This window comes from Cyprinus carpio, chromosome A14 (genome assembly GCF_018340385.1).
Source record: "Cyprinus carpio isolate SPL01 chromosome A14, ASM1834038v1, whole genome shotgun sequence".
Lineage (NCBI taxonomy): Eukaryota > Metazoa > Chordata > Actinopteri > Cypriniformes > Cyprinidae > Cyprinus > Cyprinus carpio.
Genome location: NC_056585.1, coordinates 20,391,835 through 20,414,521, shown reverse-complemented (window position 1 = coordinate 20,414,521; position 22,687 = coordinate 20,391,835). Strand labels below are relative to the sequence as shown.

The window sequence follows — 22,687 nt, the reverse complement described above, 5'->3', positions numbered from 1 at the left end:
ATCAAAAACTACGACTTTATTCAGCATTGACTTCTCTCCCGGGTCTGTTAGGAGCGGGTTCACAACACTGCAGTTTAGTGATATCCGGTTCACCAGTTCTTTTGCACTCGACGTAATGACTTCATTGGCGATGATTGCCCTTGATTCAAGTCTTCGGTTTACCCGCGCTCATAACATTAGCACAGAATCGGTTCAGAATCAATCACCAAAAGAACCAGTTTGGTTCAGACGCGCTGTGTGTCAGTCTGAATCACGCATGCGCAGTATCATCAGCTCCTCGGTACTCGAACCGGACGCGTCCGACAGAAACGGTTCTTGACTCGAGAACGAGTCAATGTTTCGTTCGTTATCTGGCTCGGTTCAGTCAGTGTACTGTTTGAGTAAATGAATTACTCCGGGATATTGGTTTATTTTGAACTCAGAGGGAGTGTCAGCCATGTTAAAAAAAGTTAACAGCTTAAGTCATTTGTGGATTAATGCTTATTGTTGACGCGAACCGTTTCAAACGATTCAGTTCGATTTGGTGAACTGGTTCAAGAAGATCCGGTTACATCGAGTGATTCGTTCGCGAACCGGATATCACTAAGCTGCAGTATTGTGAACGCGCTCCTAACAGACCCGGGAGAGAAGACAATGCTGAATAAAGTCGTAGTTTTTGATATTTTTGGACCAAAATGTATTTTCGATGCTTCAAAAAAATTCTAACGGAACCTCTGATGTCACATGGACTACTTTGAAGATGTTTTTATTACCTTTCTGGACGTGGACAGTATACCGTACATACATTTCTCAATGGAGGGACAGAAAGCTCTCGGACTAAATCTAAAATATCTTATACTGTGTTCCGAAGATGAACGGAGGTCTCACGGGTTTGGAACGACATGAGGGTGAGTCATTAATGACATAATTTTGATTTTTGGGTGAACTATCCCTTTAAGAACGTTTTACCACTATAAATAATGTTAAAAATTCTTCAAGGAACCATAAATGCCAAAAATAAATAAATAAATAAATAATAATAATAATAATAATAATAATAATAATAATAATAATAAAAAACTTTCGTTTTTATAAAAACTAATAAAACATATTTTAAGAATGTCCTGTAGATGGTCTTTTTCTTTGTGTTTACATTGTCTGATCTGACATTGCATTGCAGCATACTTCTGAAGATACATACATCAGCCTCTTGGAAGTTTGCTCAAAGTTTCTTTTTACTAAGATTGATTGTGTGCAATGTTCTGGTTGAAAAGCTTGTTACTTATCCTATCTGCTGGTACTCTGAACTGTTTTTACAGCCATACCATCTTCCCCTTGGCGTTCTCTCAAAAAGCTACCATCCCATGTCTCACTGGATGAGCAGCTTTGAAACAAATTTATATACTCCAGAGAAGTAACTGCATACTGTTAAATTATGTGGTCTCTTTAAAAAGCCTATATTTGATCTATTTCCAGCAATATGTTTCCATACCAAAATAGGCGAAACAGAAGACTCATAGTTCTGTGATGACTAATCTATTTGCCTGGAAGTTTGTTTATTCGGTATGACACATCATTATTTCTTATATTTATATTTTAATATAAGAAAAAAAAAATATTGACTTTATATTTTTCTTATTTCTGACATGAATCATTAATTAACCCTAGGACACATTACACAAAATTAGTTAATAAAATTAAACTAATGTTTAGGATGTGGAAGCTGATGTTCAAGAAGTTCAGAGGAATGATAATAAGAAGTGTACCGTAGATTAGTTCTTTTAGAAGATTTCTTATGGAAGTGATTTTCAAGAATGCGCGTAAATTCATTTTGCTGTTAAATATGATGCAACAAAAAAAATCAAATAAGAAGGCTGAGCTATAGCTGGCAATAATATGCTGTGGTATGATGATGAAAATACATAAGAAATGTACTGATTGGGTGTAAAAGGGTTGATAAGTTGGATCTAGGGTTAACAAAGTGAAATTAAGATAGGAAGGCAGACAAACAACATCTGGATACTGGATACTAGGCTTGTAGGCTGACATTACAATGATGATCATTATTTATGGAGTTTGGGGTCAGAGGTGGAATCCGATATCCGTAGCTAGTCCCAATGAAATGTAATTACTGAACAAAGAGACTTGCTGTAGATGTGCACTTTCAGCCATCAGACCCATGTTCTCACACCATCCGCAGAATACATAATGTGCTTCAGGTAAGAAAGATGGGTCATGAAGGTTGTCACCAATTTATTTAACCATGGGTGACTGCATTGGTTCAAAGTCATGATGCCTTATCTGGCGGCGCTCTCAGTTATTGTGAATCCATTAGATGTGGACAAACATCACATACAGCTTTCCAGAACAGGATAAACCCAGACAGATAATTCAGAATATTCCGATATTTTTTGATTGACAATGGAAAGTTTGAAAAAAACAACAACAAATGGATTTCAGAGAGGTTGCAAAGTGATTCCTTAATAACTACTTCGTTTTAGTATTCTGTGCATGTAAACAGGGTGTTAGGTCATATATGTATATATATATATTATCTAGCCTAATCACTGTTGATAATGTCTTTGCTCAGTCTTTGTTGAGGCCAGTAATTAACTCCTCTATTAACAAGTGGCAGATGGAATGGAGAAAATGCCATGGAAATAAGTTGTATGAAATAAATACTGGTATAAGAATGAATTTTCAAATTGTAGTATGATCAAGTTGTTTTTACTAGGTGACATTCATTCAAGATTTACACATGGTTATTTATTGAAAGGTAAAGAACCTCTGTCAGATCAATGGTTTTGTTCTTTGTTTTGATTTAGTTCTGTCCCCCTGCCATCATTTGATCTGATTTGATCCGTCATTTGATTTCCTAGTTTGTTCCGTCAGTTACTGGTTCAGTTCACCTGTTCTGTTAATTATGTGATTAGTTATCCTCGTTATTTAAGCCCAGTGTGTCCTGTGTTCTTTGTTTGGTGTTGTCTTTTGCCGGTTTTGTTACTCCTGTCTTTCTTTAAGTTCCAGTCATCATATGCAGCATACTACATCCGAGTGTGACAACCACCATCATGCTTTCCTTGTCAAACTCCAATGACTTTTAATTATATTTTACTGTACAGCACTGATTTTAATGTAAATAGGCAACATTTTAATGCAGATAAACAGAGTCACGTGACAGACACAATGATGAAGCTCCTATGTGTTTGCAGTATACAAGCCACGGACGGTTGAGACAGCTGACTCCGCTGTGTGACCCTGTCTCTCTCTCTCACACACACACACACACAAACGCGTGCGCACATACACACACACACGACGCGCAAAACTCGCATTTGAACAGTCGATAGCAAATACTTAAACTAATAACAAAACATACTTACAGTAGCTGATTGAGAAGCGCCAGATTGTTATAGCAAAGTCAGAATTACCTCCTCTCCTAGGTTCACGAAACGATCGTCCATAAAATGCGTTGCTGTTCTGTTGTAAGTAATCCTAAAGATACCTAAATGCATCTACTTTCGAGAGGCCAAATAAAGTGCCTTTGCTTTGAAAAGTGAAATGTTTATTTGCTTTACATTTAGCAGATAATTTGGTAACACTTTAGAATACTGTTTCTTACTTACTACATAACTAATAAGGAATTATTGAAGAACTAACAGGTAATTTGTCATTAACACTTAACTCACTACTGTTAACTACTAAGGAAGATATGTTAATTAATCAGTATGTAATACAATTCCACGATTGTGTTAAGTAACAGTTAGTTAATCAATAACTAATGTATTCTGTCATACCTCTTGAAGAACTACTATTAATTATCTACTAGTTAAGGTTCAAGATAAATAACTATAAAGTAACTACTAATGAACAGTTATACAAAATTACATTGAATTGTGACCCTTTTATATAAATGTTATTAGCAGCAGCAGCAGCAGCAGTAGTAGTAGTAGTACTATGAAAATGCAATATTAATAAATGAAATAAATTTTATAGAGGTTTTGCCTGTGTAGTTAATTGTTTTGTAAGAAATCAGCTTCCAATAGGATCCCACCACGACTCTAATTTTTTATATTTTATATACAGTACTGTATGTGTGCCTCATCAGCATATAGCACATTACCATTAATTTAATTTCTGTTTGTAAGGCAAAGCCTGAGGAAAAGTGAAAATACGGGTAACCAATTAGTAAGTAATAAAGAATTATCAAATAATTCTGCAGGACTTATTTCGAACCTGAAACATTAGGCCTATTCTAAAGTGAAAATATTGGGAAACCATTAGTAATTAATAAATAATTATTAGATAATTCCTCAAGAATTACTTAGAACCTGAAACAGTATTCTGAAGTGAAGACATAGGGAACCCATTAGTAATTAATTAACAATTATCAAATAATTCTGCAGGACTTATTTCGAACCTGAAACATTAGGCCTATTCTAAAGTGAAAATATTGGGAACCCATTAGTAATTAATAAATAATTATTAGACAATTCTGCTAGAATTACTTAGAACCTGAAACAGTATTCTAAAGTGAACCTATTAGTAAATAATAATTACTACATCATTTTGACTCAAATCAAACTTACATTCTAAAAAAAAAACTATAAAAGTAATTATAAACTATGTAAAATAACCAACACAACTTGTTTACGATCTTTATTTCAGATTAGAACATTTCTTAATACAGCATATTTTATTCCATTTTAACATGTATACTGCCCATATTTAAACTAATTTAACAAACATTTTATAATCAAAAGTTAGAAGCAAACAAAATGCATATTTCATTTCCATTATAAGCTAATAAGTGGACTGTAACAAAGTTGCTGCTGTAGTAGTACTTTGTACTTGTCCTTTTACTCAAGTAATTTTGAAAATGAATTGGCTTACTTATAATTTTACTGGAGTATTATTTTATTGGGGTATCTGTACTTTTACTGAAGTACTTGATTTGTGGGCCACAGCCTGATTATTATAGTGATTATTTGCGTATAACTGTTCAGTAGTATTTATTTCATAGTTCTTTTTCTTGAACCTTAACTAGTAGATAATTAATAGTAGTTCTTCAGGAGGTATGACAGAATATATTAGTCACTGTTTAGCTAACTGTTACTTAACACAATCATAAAATTATATTACATACTAATTAGTTAACATGTCTTCCTTAGGAGTTAACAGTAGTCAGTTAAGTCTTAATGAATAATCACCTGTTAGTTCTTCAATAATTCCTTATTAGTTATGCAGTAAGTCAGAAACAGTATTCTGAAGTGTTACCGATAATTTATGATTGTAGTCTGTTTTTTTCTGTTTGGTTGGTCATCTGTAGAGCCCGAGGTCACTATCCACTTTCATTCTAACCTCTCTTCAGTTACGCCAGATGGTCGAGCGTCTGATTTAGTGTAACCCTTGCCATTAGATCATCATAAGTGAGTTATAGTCAAGTGACATCTTCTTGCCTGGTTGGCTCTTGCTACAGTATAGTTCCCATTGGCCTCTCTGCTCACTGCTGAGTCTTTGCTTTTCAGTGGTCCCATGGGTCAGTGCCCACCTGAGCATGATATGACTAGTTCTACTGTGATTTATATCTTTGCTTCTCATTCCTTTTAAACTTTTCTAAGTGAGTGATTTCTCGCCTATATTTCCTAAAACTCATGCCAACAACATTTTTTTTTTTTTTTTTTGTGTGTCCTTGATTGAAAGGTTCAATATTTCTAACCAAGCTCTTGATTGAAGGAATTTTAGGGAGCACAATTTCATTTTTTTTTTTTACATTTATTTCAGTAAAATTGATTGCTCACTAAACAGCCATCGTTATCTTTGTCTTTGGAAATTAATCTGTTGATAATCTTAAACTCTGAGACCAGTTTTAAGGACATTTAAGGCTAGACTAGTATGTCTGATCCTCCCTTGCTCCTGGCTAATCTAAATTGATCCAAATACCGGGCTCGTGTTACCCGAGGATAGCTCAGTGGGTGCTGTCCAAATGCATTGAAAGATAGAGGGTTTCTGCTGGTGTGTTCAGTCGGTCCATTGTGCCTTTGTGCAACATCGCACTCACACAAGAGAATAAAATGACCAGTGCTATAAAGAGAACTACATTTAATTTATCTCACTGAAATACTATCTAATAAACTCTAGCTCACTCTCTCTTTCTGACAGCAACATTTTGATACTGGCGCATCATTTGTTTTACCCCAATCGTATCCCATTACTGTGGCCGTATGCAGTAATGCTGACCTAGTCTCCTCGGTTTCCTTCTACAGTGTTTTATTATCCTCATTGTTTCTCTTGGCCATTTTATGCTGCTTTAAACTGACAGTGGGGTCTCTGCAAATGCGTTCTGCACTTGTGTCTGTGTGTCGACTGTTCCACTAGATAAGATAGACGACACTCAAGAAGAAGCCTTGGAATATCCTTAAACTCACACACCAGTGAAACTCAACCAATTCTCCAGAGCTCTGTCGAACGGTTTTGGCACAAACCTCCCAGGAAACTTACTAAAGGCTTACAAGTATGTTTGGATCTCTCATGACAAAGCCAGTGCAATGAAAGCAAGCATTTTTAGTATCACTTCATCTGACTTTGCCTTTGCTGGAAAATGCAGACTTTTTTTTCTGTCGAGGACTGAGGTGAATTTTGTTCCAACATGGTTGAATTAAAGGAATAGTTCACCCAATCATGAAAATTTTTTAATTATTTACATCTTTACATTATAAATTTTTCATCATTTACATCATTTATTTGCATTAATTTAGCCTACTAGTATCACTTTCTTCTGTGGAACACAGTAGAAGATAATAGAAGATATTTTTAAGTCAAGTGTTTTAGTGTTTTATTTTATTTATTTGTTTTTTAAATTATGTTTAAAATATTTAAATGCTAAATATAATAATACTAATATAATAAAATAATTAAATTAATTTTGGAACCTATTGACTTTCATTGGATCAAAAAACAGTTAATTCCAAAATGTTCGTTCATATATAAACACTTGTCCGTTTTAGACCTGCACTCTATTCATTTGCTACTTGTTTTCTTAAAAAAAAAAAAAAAAAACAACAACACAAAACCTAGCTTTGTAATCTTATTGTATTCTATATATTTTATTTTAATTTATTATACAGTTAACAAAGCAATTATTTTGTTTAATATTATTTTATTTAAAAAGCACTTGCTACAGTATGTGTACTGTGTTAAGCTAACTGGTATATCATTGCTCTTTTGTTGATTTTGATTGGTTTCATTGTCCTCATTTGTAAGTTGCTTTGGATAAAAGCGTCTGCTTAATGACTAAGTGTATATATATATATATATATATATATATATATATATATATATATATATATATATATATATATATATATATATATAATATACATACACACACACCTCATTCTTTGTGCACATTACATAATCATCCGTGCAGTAATTATACAATGGGAAGATCTTAAATAATTGCTTAGTTATATCCAGTTGGTGACTTTTTTTTTTGGACGGGCAGTGTATAATAATATTTTTTATAATCTATTTTAGGATAAAAACATTTCGTAATATTTCATTTTTTTAGAATGTGCTTAATAGATAAATATTGTGAAAGTAAATGCAAAATAGTAGGTACTTACAAACATCGAGAGATTAATTATATGGTTTAACAGTGTTATCAGAAAAATACCAGTCGCTGCGCCCCTCTTACTTTATCTTAGTGACTAATTGTTCTTTAAAGGCTGTACAAGACACATGGTGAACTACGCAAGAGCGTCGTCTTGCTAGAGCTTTGTTTCAGCATCCTGCTTGTCTTCTCTTTCTTCTTTTGTTGCCTTTCTTTACCTGTTTCTTTCCCTCACTAAGCAGTGTTTCTTTGTGTCTCTTAGCAGGTGGGAGTGGAACTAGAACTAGAACAGACAGCAGCAAGAGAGAAGCGTAGAAGAGGAGGAACACAGCATGAATGTAGCATGGAGGTGAAGGAGCGTCGGCCTTACTGCTCTCTCTCTCGGAGAAGGAGAGAACGAGGGAGAGACTGGGAGAGGGAAGGAGACAGAGAGGAGGGGGAGGGCTACAGGGAGGGTCCCGGCAACAGCCGTCACACCGGCTCATCCTCTGTCCTTACTCAGAAGTCTTATAGCTCCAGTGACACGCTGAAGGCCTTTGATCAACACCCATCCACCCAGGGGCTTTATGGGCACCGCATGCCAGACATGGTGCCAAGGGACACCGAGGAATACAGAGCTCCAGGTAAGTGCTCTTTAACATTCACCATATGGACAGGAGACGCTGGAGTCCTTCAAGCTTGCAAATGTGATATTTTTTAAAATCAACAAGTAAAAGAAAAACAGACATTTGAAATGCCAAAAGCAAAAGAAATGCGAAAAAAAGAAATGCAGCCTACAGCACTAAACTGCATAAACGTATCTTTGGAAATATGCACTCTGAAAAAAATATTTTTATGGTATATAAATTATTTTCTGTCATTTTTTTTTCAGCAGGCGGAATTTAATAGTGTAATGCAGATCAAACTATATCTTTCTAAATTAAATACGTCCAGTGCACAGTGTAGCATACTGTGGCACATGACTGGTCAGTAACGTGCCCTCACTTCACATTTTCAAATTTAATTCAGTCTTATTCAGAAAATAAATCATATGTCCTTAACAAAACATTCTAGACCATAAAGAGAAGACTAGGATTGTTTTCCAAGTACATTTTAGGCCAAAGAATATTTCATAAAGTTTGCCTTAATTGGATATGCAATAAAATCCACACACACACACACACACACACACACACACACACACACACACACACACACACACACACACACACACACACACACACACACACACACACACACATTCACAAAGCCTTTATGAAAAATAATAATAATAATTATGATAATAATAAAAAATATTATTTAAAGAAATTAAAGCAAGCAGATTTTTTTCTCATATTTTTTTTTTCGCTATTCAATAAAACCCATTCAATAACATACAGGCATTATTTCTACAATAAAACAAGAACTTTAATATTAGTACGTTTGCAAAATTGTTACCAGATATGAATGCTTTTAATCCTGGATAAAAAAAAATTATTACTGCATTTTTAAGATTTTTTTTTTTAAGCAACTACTGTATATACAAGATAACATGGGAAGCTTATTCTTTATAACTCTTAAAGGAACTACACCGCAGACCATTTAATGTTCAATAAACACATTTTTCTCAAATCAATAATAGATCAGTTTAACAACTACATCAACTACATTGCACTGTGAGCCAACACCTGCTTTTTATTTCTTCGATATCTTGAATACCTTTTATATACTGTAGACTAGGGCATAATAATAGAGGTCATTTTTTTGCATAGCATTGAATATCTAGAAATGTAAACCCTTTAATGACATTTTAATTAGTTTAATTGAGTAAGTTACAGATATTATTCCAGTCTGTCATTGAGGCAGTCTAAATGAAAGTACTTTAAATCAGCACAGAACAGTTTTGTCAGACAGCTGTATTCAGGTTGGGCACCTTCATTTTCATTTCATTTTGATATTTAATAAAGCCCACCAGACACTCATTTGCTGATTATTCACAAAGTATTCAAACGATTTCATAAATATTTGATGGTTTATCATGATGAGACACTTTTTAAGTGGAAGGGTAGGATACTGCTCATTTAAATTTAATTTCATTAGAAATACACTTAGTTGGTTAATTGTGGTTTATAGTGCGCTCCATAACCTTAGGCTGTTACACTTAGGGGGTGGCTTTAATTAGCAGCCGTGTTTGTGCCTGATGAAAAAGCCAACAGAGAGAAATCTTGCATGTATTCATGATACAAATGTTCCGTCATTTTATTTTAATCACAGCTTGGCGAAATCGTGGCAGTTTGCCTTGCATTGGCTTCCACAGTTTGCAGTATTTCAAAATGTGTATTTCAGATAATGCCCTCATGTGGTAATTAATGTCAGCACTTGTGTTGAGTTATTTTGTTTAGTATCTATGAGTGTACTCATAATTTAAATTCCGATGTATTCATTTTCATGTGTCACCTACTCTGTAGGCTTTTAGTCATAAAGCACTCAGCATATGCTAGCAGCTACAAGAATATGGTTTTAAAAGCAGAGCTGAAGGAAGTACAGGGATGGTGAGTCTCAAGGTGAATTTTAATCTGAAGTGGAACAGTTTCTATTTTGTACTGTGTAGTAAATCCTCAGATTTTCTTGTGTTGGAAGAGGTAGAGCTTACCCACATTCAGATTCAGCTGAACAAATTCACCTGCTGAAAAAGAAAAGAAGGTCAGTAAATAGAAAAAGGTAATTCAGTAAGTAAGTTAAATAAGTCTATACAACAAATAATGCTCACTGTTAAGAATCAAATATCAATGAATTATAAAATAAGTTGAAAGTGTGAAAATAAAAAAAATAAAAGATGTTCTCCATTTAAAAAACACATACAGTAAGCAGACCAAGCTTTTTTATTAGCCTCTTTTTGCCTTTATTTTTTTAAATTTGATTTAAGTAGGTATAATTTTGTTTCTTCATATTTTTTTATTAACATAAATGTTTATGAAAGTATGAAAACAGTATAACAGAAATGTTAATGAAAAAAATGAAAGTATATTTTTCATGCAGTGTTAAAACAAATCCTTAAAATAGACTCCTCAACTCCAACTAAACATTATTTTTAATCTCAAAATGTGCCCATAATTAGGTAATCAGTTTTATATTTCGCCCTGCCAGAACTGTCTGAATGTTACTGTTTATTAGTTTCGCTTGGTCTGTCACTTTGTATCCTGAGTAAAAATGCATTGATAAGATTAATTCCATTTGTGACGTTATTATTTTGAACAAAGGCCACTTTGAATCGAGTATCCACTAATATCTAAATTCATTTTTCTCCATGAAAAGGTAGCAATAAAAAAAAATCAAGTAAAATGTGCAACACACAAAAAAGGTTATTTTAATTAGTTTTCTCTTTTTTCATATATATATATATATATATATATATATATATATATATATATATATATATAATATATATATAGTATTTCTTTGTAGTTGTACTTATTTTATCTTAGCAAAAACACAAATGTAAAAACATAGATCTTCGAGAGATATATATATATATATATATATATATATATATATTATATATATATATATATATATATATCTATATATATATATATAAAAAGATATTTATTCATTCCCTGGTTAGAAAGAATAGTCACCACAAAAATTAACAAACATGTACTTGGGAACATAAAACTGCTGTTGTTGTTGCTGCATCTTTATTTAAATGCTTTAAATATTTTTATATAAAAGTGTATGTACTGCAAGAGTTTGAATGCAAGTTTAAATAATTAAATAGTGTGTGTGATTTTCAGCAAGTTCAGTTATTTTTGTTTACTTTTTACTTATATTTTTTATGCATGTACTCTCTGTATTAAGTCTGCACTTTGAATCTTGCAGGCCAGGTAGGTCTGTCACTGAGACAGCTTGGGATATGCGGCCCTGCTCCTCGCCGTGGTCTGAGCTTCTGCGCTGAGACCGGACTCAGTCATCATACACACCTCAGCGGAGCAGATCAAATCCAGAGCGCGGGGGGCATTTCTCCTGACTGCGCCATGCTATGGGTTAAGGCACACGGACGGGACTCGCAGCTGTCTAGCCGGTCCAACTCTGCTTTAACACTCACAGACACAGAGCAGGAAAACAAATCGGATCAGGAGAATGGTAAGTTCAACTGTGTTTCATTTTCAATAGTAACTTTACATTGAGCACAATTCCCTGATAGTAAATGCTGGTGACATAAAACTGCAAAAGTGGGAAAATACCCCTGAGCAAGTCAAGGCAAAGTCACCTTGAATCACTCAAGGGCAAGGATGTAATTGGTTAAAGCTAACAATCGGTAGCCAACAACTGGTTGAAGTGAGAGTATTAATGGATCGACTGGTTGTGTTTGCAGCCTAAGGGGCACGGTGGGAGTTATAGGCATTTCAGAGAAAATAACATAATTTCCTGAAGCACATGAGCAAACCATGCAGAGAACTGCTAGACACTTCCTCTGGGCCTGTGCCGAATCATAGATGGCTTTGTCACTCATATTCGTGTGTGGATCCACAGGGTGTTGCTGGGCATGCGAACATACGGTGGATGAAGAGGGGCCCACTGGTTTGAAGTGCAAATTGTTGTGCGTTGGAAACCTTAATGCCTTATGGATTAGGGAGCGCACTTGAAAAAGCAAATTGTCTATATATGAAATACATGCATGTCAGAGCACATACATCTGTATTTTAATTTAATTTATTTCTATTTAATTTTTCCTGCAGTGAGCATGCTGGACTGTTTTGGATAAAGTTTATTGATGTGAAGTATCTAGTTTTTTATGTTTAAATATATATATATATATATATATATATATATTTTTTTTTTTTTTTATTTTTTTTTTTTTTATTGCAGCATATACAAGATTATTAGGGGAAAAAAGGGAGTAAAGGTTTTAAAATGGCCATGGCCATGGCATGCAGTGGATATTTTTGACAATATGGGTATTTGTTGCAGAAAGTGGTGCTTTAAAAAAAAGGGGGGGGGGGGGTAAAAATAGGGGAGTGTAATCTTACTCATTGTAGGCTAAACATATCTAATGTAGGATCTGCAGTGTCTCATGTACAGCGTTCACTGCATTGATCAAAGGAAACCGCATATGAAATGCACACGCTCAATTTACATGTCACATTAGACACTATTTACTGCTGCTTTCTCCTCGTTTGGTGTGATATAATGTTTAATATAATGCAAAAATTCACTCTTGAGAAGCTCTTTTCAGACCATAGTTTAGAATATGTACACATTTGTGACTAAAGGATAGACCAAGTGATATACCTCTATTTATATTTATTAACATTTAATATATAGATTTAAGCAGTGGGATGCAAAAGTCTGAGTACACTTTGAAAATCTGGGATATAAATTCTCATTTAAAAGTGGAAATAAAAGCTTTAGAATTTGAATTCTGTTATAAAATAAATGATTATGAAAAAAACTGTAAACTTTGTATATATATTTTGGGTTTCACAGTATGTAAAAGGTCAAAATTCATAAATTTATATATTTCTGTCAAAATTAATATATTTCTAGGGTTTCACAGCATGTAAACGTCAAAATTCTGCAAAGTGCTCTTGTGTCGTTCTCAAATTTTACTAGATATGATATTAGGCTATGTTATTGTATGTATAGCCTAATTTATTATGAAAATAATTGTATTTTATTAGAAAAATTACCAAAAAATATCACTGGTAGTTTGGAGCCCAATGTGTGTGAAATGTATTCCTTGTGTAGGGAACTTGTGTATAAGGCTACAAAATAGCCTTTTGTTTTGAAAAAATACTCTGGTAGAAGTTCTATAAAATGTATGATTCAGACATGCAGGTGAGCAGCAGTATTTGACCAGTATATTCAAAGCTATTTTTCTTCTTTTTCTTTGCTGTGGATCAGGTCTGGGAGTTGGTCCGTTTGAGTCAAAATATAATGATGTAGCTGAGAGCGGGCTGTCTGCTTCACAGCACTCCATTAAGAGAATGAGGTCAAGTTTCTCTGCACAGTCGTTCAGCTTCTGCATCTCTCCCCATCTTTCCTGAAATCTCTACAGTCTGCTATGCAAAATATGCTAAAGCTGTGTTATAGCACTGTGCTCTATGTATCCATTCTCCTCCAGATCGACTAGTCATTATTATATAAAGTTAAAGATGACTCTGGAGAGCGACTATGATTATTTATTAGTCAGTCGGCAGTTAAAATGTAAAAAGGGCATTTTTCATCAATGATTTTGTACAGTCAGTGTTTGATATATTTCTAGGGTCTTAGGGTTGAGCAACCCTTTTAAAACTTTAATGGTTACATAATTCCACAAATTTCAATAAAAATGAAATGTTAAAAATGTCTTTACAAATTTGACGCAAACTGTAGGCCTCTGTCTGTGAAGAATTCATGCAAATGTGAGACACTATGTGATTTACTGTAACAATTAAGCTGCACTTTTAAAGGTGTGGGATGAGTTTCCACAGAGACCTCAATGAGGCTGACTGTAACATCAAAACATGTCTTTGGCAACCCATATAAAGCAAATTCTGAATTTTAGTGTATATTTTTACCTATTAAAGCAATTTCTTTGTTCTTTTTGCACATTATGCACTAACACTGTGGATGACAACACTAACACTGTGGATGAATCGACAATACCACATTCTTGATTTTCCTCCATGCGTTTGACAGCATAAAACCAATCACTCATTGCATCAACAAAAATGACTGCTCCAGAGCAGTGATGACTGCACAGCACACCGTTGCAACGGTCTTGTTTTGTTGCATTGCATTGCACCGCTTGCTTGCGGTGTATACACAGTGTTGCACGGCACCTTTGAAAAGAAATCAGCAGCAGTAAAAATGCTGTGGGTAATGCTGTCGGAGCGGCTCAGCTGCCGGGTCAAAAGCACTACTTAAAACATCATCCTTTGAGCACACCTTTTACACTTCCATCTCTCTCTAAAATAATATATGATAATATGTCTCTGCCTTGTGTATCAGGTAGTTTTGCCTTTGTTTGCCATAAAATAAATGAATAGGCTATATCCAGATTCATATTTCATAGATTATTATCTATCTTCATTACTCATTTAGCAGCAATGACCTCTTTCTTAGATTTATTTTTATCTGCTATGATTTTCGGTGCATTCTTTCAGCGTCTGACATTTTGATTGTCCTTTACTACCTGTAATTATTAAGTAAATTTAATGTAATTATTAAAAGTAAATTTATATCTGCAAGGTTGACTATATAAATATAAGACAGCACATGATTACATCACACTGAGAAAAAAAAATGACAGAAAAAGGACCATAATACTTTATGGGAGTATTTATAGAATATTATATATTTATTCATATATATTATTAATAAATAAGTAAATAGAACATTTAATTTAATGCTTTATGAGGATTTTTGCAAATTGTTTATAAATATATAAATATATGCATTTATTATAAATGATTATATCTTAGAAATTATTTATTTATTTTCAGATCTAATCATGAAAACTAAATGCATTTTGGCTATTTAGATATGTAATATTCACCATGTCACATATGGAGATTTGGGAGCCTTGTAATCCATGCATTGAACAAGCAATCATCGATGAAACACGTGGACTGAGCAATCTCAAAACTCAAATACTAATGGGGAAAAGAGAGCATTCAACAGAATTTTGCTGCCCCACATTAGCATTGCATATAGCAGAGGAATAGTAGTTTGGATTTAGATCTGTTTTTCACATATGTACGGTATGTCGCCAGTATGTAAGTGAAATGTGCACATGCCCAGTTGGATTGAAGTGACCAAGTATAAATACTTTCCTGTTCACAGTGAATTAATCCATCCTCATATGAGGCATTTAAAGGGATAGTTCGCCCAAAAATAAAAAGTGTCATCATTTACTCCATTTTCCCCTCATGTTGTTCCAAAACTGTATGACTTTCTTTTCTCTGAAGAACATGAAAGAAGATATTTTGAAAAATGTCTCTTCAGTCAGATATTTTATATCAGAAGAATATATTTTGAAGAATGCTGAGGTCCAGACCCTAACCCTAACCCTAACACATTTCACAGAATACATAAATTCATACAGATTTAAAATGACTTGAGGGTGTATAAATAATAATAATTTTTATTTTTGGGTGAACTATTCCTTTAAGTAGGAACTCCACCTCTCTTTTGACATAAATACAGTATAACCCCTGTAGAGAGTCATATATCAAAATCTGTTTTAGCTATAAACCATATTCATTGCTGGTATCATTTAAGATGATCCATTTTTGATTAAACGCTTGAAGATATATATCGCACAGTCTGAGACCTAACGGCTCAAGGAACACCCAAACAAGGCTTCTTTCAAAATAGGCAATAAAACAATATTTCAGCGGTGCTACTGCTGTGAATACGCATGATCCTTTGCTTTCTCTAAGCTTCAACTGGATGCTCATGTGAAAGTGTTTCTCCCTGATATTCATTTGGATCTTGTACTTTCATACAAACGTTTATGAAGGTGGAAAAAGTATATTATCATCCAAGAACATTAAAGTGAAAAAGTAAAAACTTCTTGTTCTGAATAAAACACTTTATTATCAGACAAGGCCAGCCACTGAGTTGAAAGATTACATTCATGACTAAGTGAACATGTGTGCATATTTAAGGAAACTGTAAAGGGAATTAATTAAGGTTGGAGACTTACTTATTAAGTGAACCTTCAAGCAAGACCTCCCACATGCAAAAAAAAAAAAAAAAAAAGTCATCAACATAGATCCAATGTATGAGCCAGATTTAGTTTTAAAGTTAGAAGAACTTTTTTTTTCCCCTTAAAGGAACTTTAGCTAATTTGTATTCCTGTAAGGGATGTAAGAAGCCTTTACAGTCTGGCCAAGATAGACATTGTGACAAAAGTCATCACTGAGAACAAAAGTTAGAGAATCTCTTCGTTCGGCCAGGAAATAGCCTGGAAACCCAGCTGCCCCCCGCTTTTGTCTGGCCTGGTTGGTATTATCAGAGGATAAATGACCCCTATCAGGATCTTCAGTGCCTGTGAAGCTTTCTCTCTGTCTTTCTTTCTCTCTTCCTTGTGCGTGTGGGTGTTTGCACTGTGTTTTCACATGAGAGGAGTATATATATAGGCTCTGTGTGTGTATATGTTCTCACCCCCTAAGGCCAATGAGGGATGCGATTTCAGTTCTTAAACATCATTATAAGATCAGAGAGGAATCTCTGATCTTATATTGATGTTTAAGAGCTGAGACCACATTTCCCTTGTGTACTGTAATATCTGCTCCACATTTCCATTCAGCGCATTGATGGAGAATCCGTTGCTAATGCACATTATCTGTATCAACTATAGCGATTTGGACTGGTGAAAACAGATTACCAGGAAAAACCTCTTTGCACCCCCAGAGGGGCCGACAGAAGCAGGTTTGGGTATGTGCATCCACGTAAGCCATCCCTCACCCATCGACAGGATGCTTAACCAACCATCTGTCACGTCTGCGAATATTTCCCAGCCCCTCTTTATGACATCAAAGTGTTTGCTCGATTGATCATTGCAGACATCATGGCCAGCTTGTTTTCCATATGCATTTCCACTTTTCCACAACAATGCCCAGAATGTCCAGGAGTGTACAACCATCTGTGGAAGCTTAGAAATTGAATGAGTCTCTCTTGCAATGTAAAAAAAAGAAAAGAAAAAAAGGGTACAATCTTAACATGGCCAGCAAGTCACTCAAGTGTAGTTTTCACAGGGTTTTTCTTTCTTTTCTTTTTTTTTTCTTTAGACAAACTTCAAACAGAAAGGCTGATGAGGCCTGTGTTTGATGCGTTCTCATTACTCTGGGTGGCAGGAGAGTTTAGTCTGATGGTCTAAGTACAGAGTGGTACATGTGAAATGGGTCACACAGAGTGCCAGTCCAGCTTTAGCTTCATAAGCAGCACACAGACTGATAGAGATAATTACTATGTGTCAAATTGTCTCTTGGTCTGTTCTGCTTTTTTTATTACAGTTCAGCAAGAGGGCTTCGCCTTAAAGGTTACAGTCTATAGCTATATATAATGCAATTGATCGGCTTATACTGTAGCAGGATTAGGTTTTGATGGCCTAAAAAAAGATGCCGGGCTTGTGCGATTCTTCAAAAGGTTTTTTTTTTTTTTTCTATATCCCACAGCACAGATGGAGGGTGTCTTTATCTGGGCTTTAGGGTTTTTGGAAAGTGTTGCTCTCAATTATATATACAATATTGTTTTGGAATCAATTTGGGAAATTGACTTGGACCTTTTTTGGTATTTCTAATTGTCCAACTGTGAGCCTAGATGGCTGTGTTTTGTGAAATCATCAAATGTTGCCATAATGAAAGAATTTTTTTTTTCTTTTTCTTTTCTGCCATTTTGTAATACTGATAAAAAGTAACTGGGGTAGTGGAAAGAAAACAAAAATGGCATTTATTATAAAACACAAGCAACATTTTTTGTGCTCCACTGCACAATAAAAAATATATTAATAAAAATAATAATAAATAAATAAACAGAACAAGAAAAAGAATGAGATTAACATTGCACTTCAAGCACAAATAAGAAATCATTTCAAGTTAAAATTATTTTTGCATTAAATTTGTTTAGAACAAAAATCAAGTATGTATACAAAGAGATCGCAAAAGAAAAAAATATCCAATTATAATATGCTTTACAGTATGCTTTAGCATTTGCATCTGTCTTCAAGAGCATCAGTTTGAATAGGAACACAATTAGTATTTTATGATTAATTTAAGTTATTTAAATGTAATTTATTTAGTTTATATATTGTAGCCTTAATAAAACCTTCAGACCATTGTAAGGTATAAAAACCAAGTGTTTCCTGATAACGTTACTAATCATACTTTTAAAATAATCTTAATTTATGCTGTACTGTATGTTATTTTATGATGAAGCAGCACTTTTTCACCCCAAATTAGCACACTCATTATGAAGTCAAATTTAAGGGCATCATTACAGGAGCCATCTGGCCTAAAGGTACTGAACTAATGCCAAAACGTTTTCAATGGTTAGTCTCCTCAACTTATAAAATGTGCAAAATACTACACATGGTAATTTAATGTTATGTTGTTGAGACATTTAAAGTTATTTTGTTATTAAAACATTAGTGAATAGGAAGAATAAGTAGGGCTTTCGTAACAAATATTAAGGGTCAACACAAATTAATATTAATTATTAAATGTAGCTCAACAAAAGTGCACCTAGAATTAATTGTTTTATGGATCTTTTAAGAGTTTCTGAAGTCTTCTCTTGTCTTGTCTCTTGTCTTGCATGTCCTGCTCTTTTTGTTGGACACTTAATCTTAATTTGAAATCATAGTTTGCCCAAAAATGAAAATTGGCATTATTAACTTTCCCTCATTGTGCGGATCAAAAAAAGAAATTCTAAAGGAGGTTGAAAACCAAAATTTTGGTTAGCATTGACTAAACAAAATGTGCTAATATTTATTTAGGGCTACATATGTATAAAACAGTTGCTGGATTTAATATTGCTTGTGAAATGTGATTTGTTAAAGGAATGTTTTGCCTCAATATTTCTTAACAAAGAAAGTGAATTGTTCAACTTTTATTCTCAACATGTGAGTAAATTAAGACATAATTGTCATTTATGAGTGAATTATACCCATTGTTATAGTTAGATATCAGTTAGTTATTATTCCTATTTAAAGTAGGCCTACATAAAGTTATATTTTGTTGTCTATAATGTTAATTCTAACATTACAGACTGCAGAGTACCATTTTAAAAACATTTTATACCAGTGCATCTTTTATTCTTGAATGTAGTCTACAAGGGATTTGTGATAACCAAAATGCATTGATATTCTTTATTTTGTGCCTGTTGTCTCTGATAAAATGTAAAAGCAAGCAATAAATTCCACTTAAGTTAGTCTGAGGCTTTAGCATTTTTACTTAACTAAGATAACAATGTTTTTGGGAAACATGTTGTTAAGATTAAGCATACTTTACGTTCTGTTAACGTTCTGCTTGCTGTTTCGGGAAACCCAGCCAAAGTCAGGTAAAAACACGACTAAATGTTCAGACAATCACACTTTCACTCAAGCTGCAAGCATGTATTAATTGCTTGTGTAATTCATATGGTGTAATATATGCTCTCTCTCTCTCTCTCTCTCTCTCTCTCTCTCTCTCTCTCTCTCTCTCTCTCTCTCTCACCCATCTATATATATATATATATATATAATATATATATATATATATATATATATATATTTCCCCCTTAAAGGGCACCTATTATGCAAAACTCACTTTTACATGTTGTTTGAACTTAAATGTGTGCTGGCAGAGTGTGTACACGACCACCCTATAATGATAAAAATCCACCCACTCATTTTAGAATCCCCATAAATCATAAGCAGTGTCTCAGAACAAGCCGTTCACAGAATCTGGCATCAGACCCCGCCCCTGATTGTTGACAGACACTGCCATATTAGCAGAGACCCCATCCTGAGTGAGTAGTACACAGTCTGCCATGTTTATAGTCACGCTAGAGCATTTAAAAGCATCATTCAAGTAAGAAATGTCTTTTTATTAAAGCTATAGAAGTTATTCAGTGCAGAGCAGTGAGTGTTTTTCTGTTTTTATTTTATTATTTGGCTCATGATAATAGCATAGACCACAGTAGGTACTGTATATTATGCTGCAGTCACTGAATACACAGATCTAATACAAACATGCAATTTCTTTTCCAGCTCTTTATCTTCACAGACATAACCGACTGTGTTTATGTAACATATGTGTGTTTTTTACATGACCATGTGTGTGTGTGACAATTTAAGCGCAATAAGACATGAAAGTGAATTTAGTTTAGTACTCACATGCCATGTGAAAGCCACTTTCTGTCAAATAATCAATACCAAACAGATGTTTTTTTTGTTTTTTTTTGGCAGAGTATTTGAGGTACAAGCTGTAAAGGCACAGCCCTATTGTGGAAAAGGGGGCGGGAAGCAGCAGCTCATTTGCATTTAAAGATGCATGCACGAAAATAGTGTGTTTCTGCTTCCACTTAAAATGGGCATTTTCAGAATGATATAATAAATTATCTGTGGGATATTATGAGCTGAAACTTCACAGACACATTCTGGGGTCACCTGAGACTTATATTACATCTTGTAAAAAAGGGGCATAATAGGGGCCCTTTAAGAATTGCATGAGATTGCGTGTGATTGCAGCGTGAGAACATTAGCTTTGTTCTTAGGGCAGATTAATATTTTGGTGATTTCTATCCAGCTTGTCAATAATCGTCTCTCACTTTGCCAAGTGCAAACATTCTTCCTCACCAAATAAGTCGAGATTCAAGGTTTTAAATCTTCCATCACAAAGTTGTGAGAAAAGAATTCATTCTCATCTGATGGTGTTATACAAAATCTATCATTCTTTCTCTTTCGTCTTACGAATAAAAGCTTCCACCCACTCTTACTCAGGGATGTGAAATCTGGCACTCACCACTTAAATCCATCACATGCACGAACCAGCCTGCCAACACCAATCATACAAACTCTCATTTACGGCGAGATGAATTTGCTTATCCCTTTGTGTAAAGCATTCAGATCCATTAAAAACCTTCTATGTTATTGCAGGGCCACAGTTTATTTATTTATATTTGATTGCATGCTAATTATAATTTTCATCTAATTTTCCTTTCTTTTGAGACTTGGTCTCCTTCCTATTTATTTATTATTTTTTTTAAACCACCAACAACAAAACAGGCTTTAAATGTCCCCACTCACCCATATTTCAGTATTTTGGGTACTTTTCTTTCTTTAAGATATTGATTGTTGATTCTGTGTGTAAGGTGAACGTATGCAGGTCAGGATCTCTACTGGCCACTTCATAGGACACTGAGATAAATCGAGGAAGTTGGGGGTCACAACTCATTCACCCTCTCCATATCATTTTATTGCGCCCCTCATAGTGGAATTGGATATAGAGGTCATGGGTCTTCTGTGGCACTCGTCACCCGTCTCAGACTCAGCCCATTGGATCTTTCGTCCTGGATTAAAAAACCAAGACAATTTCAAGACTCTACAGTGAATCGACTTCAGAACAGTCCCTTAAATCACATTAAATGTTGAAGGCACCAGCATTACATTATGTTCACGTCATTCACAATATAATTTGGGTTCGCTGCAGCAAGGCGACTCTCAGAAACGGCTCTTTTCATCCATCATCTCGAATCCATAAATGTCCATTATCTTGAGATGACACTGTTGGATAACAAACTAATGATGGTGGTGTGATGTTCCTGCTCTAGCCGCAGCCTATTTTTGATCTTTGCCAGTGTGTGGCTCACAATGCCATCTGGATGTTGTTTAATTGCAATGTGGCTTTCAATGCTGCCTGATTGGATATGGCTATGCTTCTTGTTCAAGTAAGGTTCACTTTAAGTTTAATTTTACCCAGAGCTGTTTCATTTACCCAAACTAATTATTTCCTCACTTATCCCTCAGACTGTTACAAGTAGTTGATGCTTTGAATCAAATAAGTTTAAACCTGTGTAAAATGAATATTAGAGCAGATACCTTTGGTTTCTTTCCAAATTTTGTCAATCTAATTCTGTGAAGATGGTCTTGCAACTTTGTTTAGAGACTTCAAATAAATTATTTTGTCTGTTAAACAATCAGGCAGCTGTACAGTTGTCTGGAAATTGGGAACAGTATCTGCCAGATATTTGGCACTAATGATGGGCTCAGGCCCAACTTGGCAGTGCAAAAACCAGAAAATCACAAATAAAAAATTTTTTGTTGATGCTGTGTTGAGCAACATTCAGATTGACACTATTCTGAAGCATGAATCTTTTCAGAATTCTTCCGCCATAATATAACAGATGGTTTTGAACAAATGCAGCAAAATATCAACAATCTGAAGTATAACAAGGCCATGTATCAAAATCCATATTCGTTTACATTTGCATCTGCATTTATATTCTCCGCAGAAACTTTCATACTAAAGAGACTTTAAAAGTCATTTTTTCAATGTCAATGTAGTTTTTCTCTTCCTTAAAGGAAAAAAAATTAAATAAAAATTACTGTCATTAAAACTCACTCTCATGTCATTCCAAACTTGTGTGACT

At 34.3% G+C, this 22,687-nt stretch overlaps 1 protein-coding gene across 3 annotated transcripts in view; it reads left to right on the top strand.

The window, feature by feature from the left end:
• The window catches only part of LOC109084564 (teneurin-3-like), a 109,846-nt gene that overhangs the window by 9,620 nt on the left and 77,539 nt on the right, over nucleotides 1–22,687 (top strand). For all 3 annotated transcript variants that reach the window (XM_042770178.1, XM_042770177.1, XM_042770176.1), the window contains exons 2-3: nucleotides 7,854–8,214; nucleotides 11,450–11,713. In XM_042770178.1, the coding sequence (XP_042626112.1) occupies nucleotides 7,935–8,214; nucleotides 11,450–11,713 (544 nt within the window). In that variant the 5' untranslated portion in view covers nucleotides 7,854–7,934. The remainder of the gene's footprint in view (nucleotides 1–7,853; nucleotides 8,215–11,449; nucleotides 11,714–22,687) is intronic.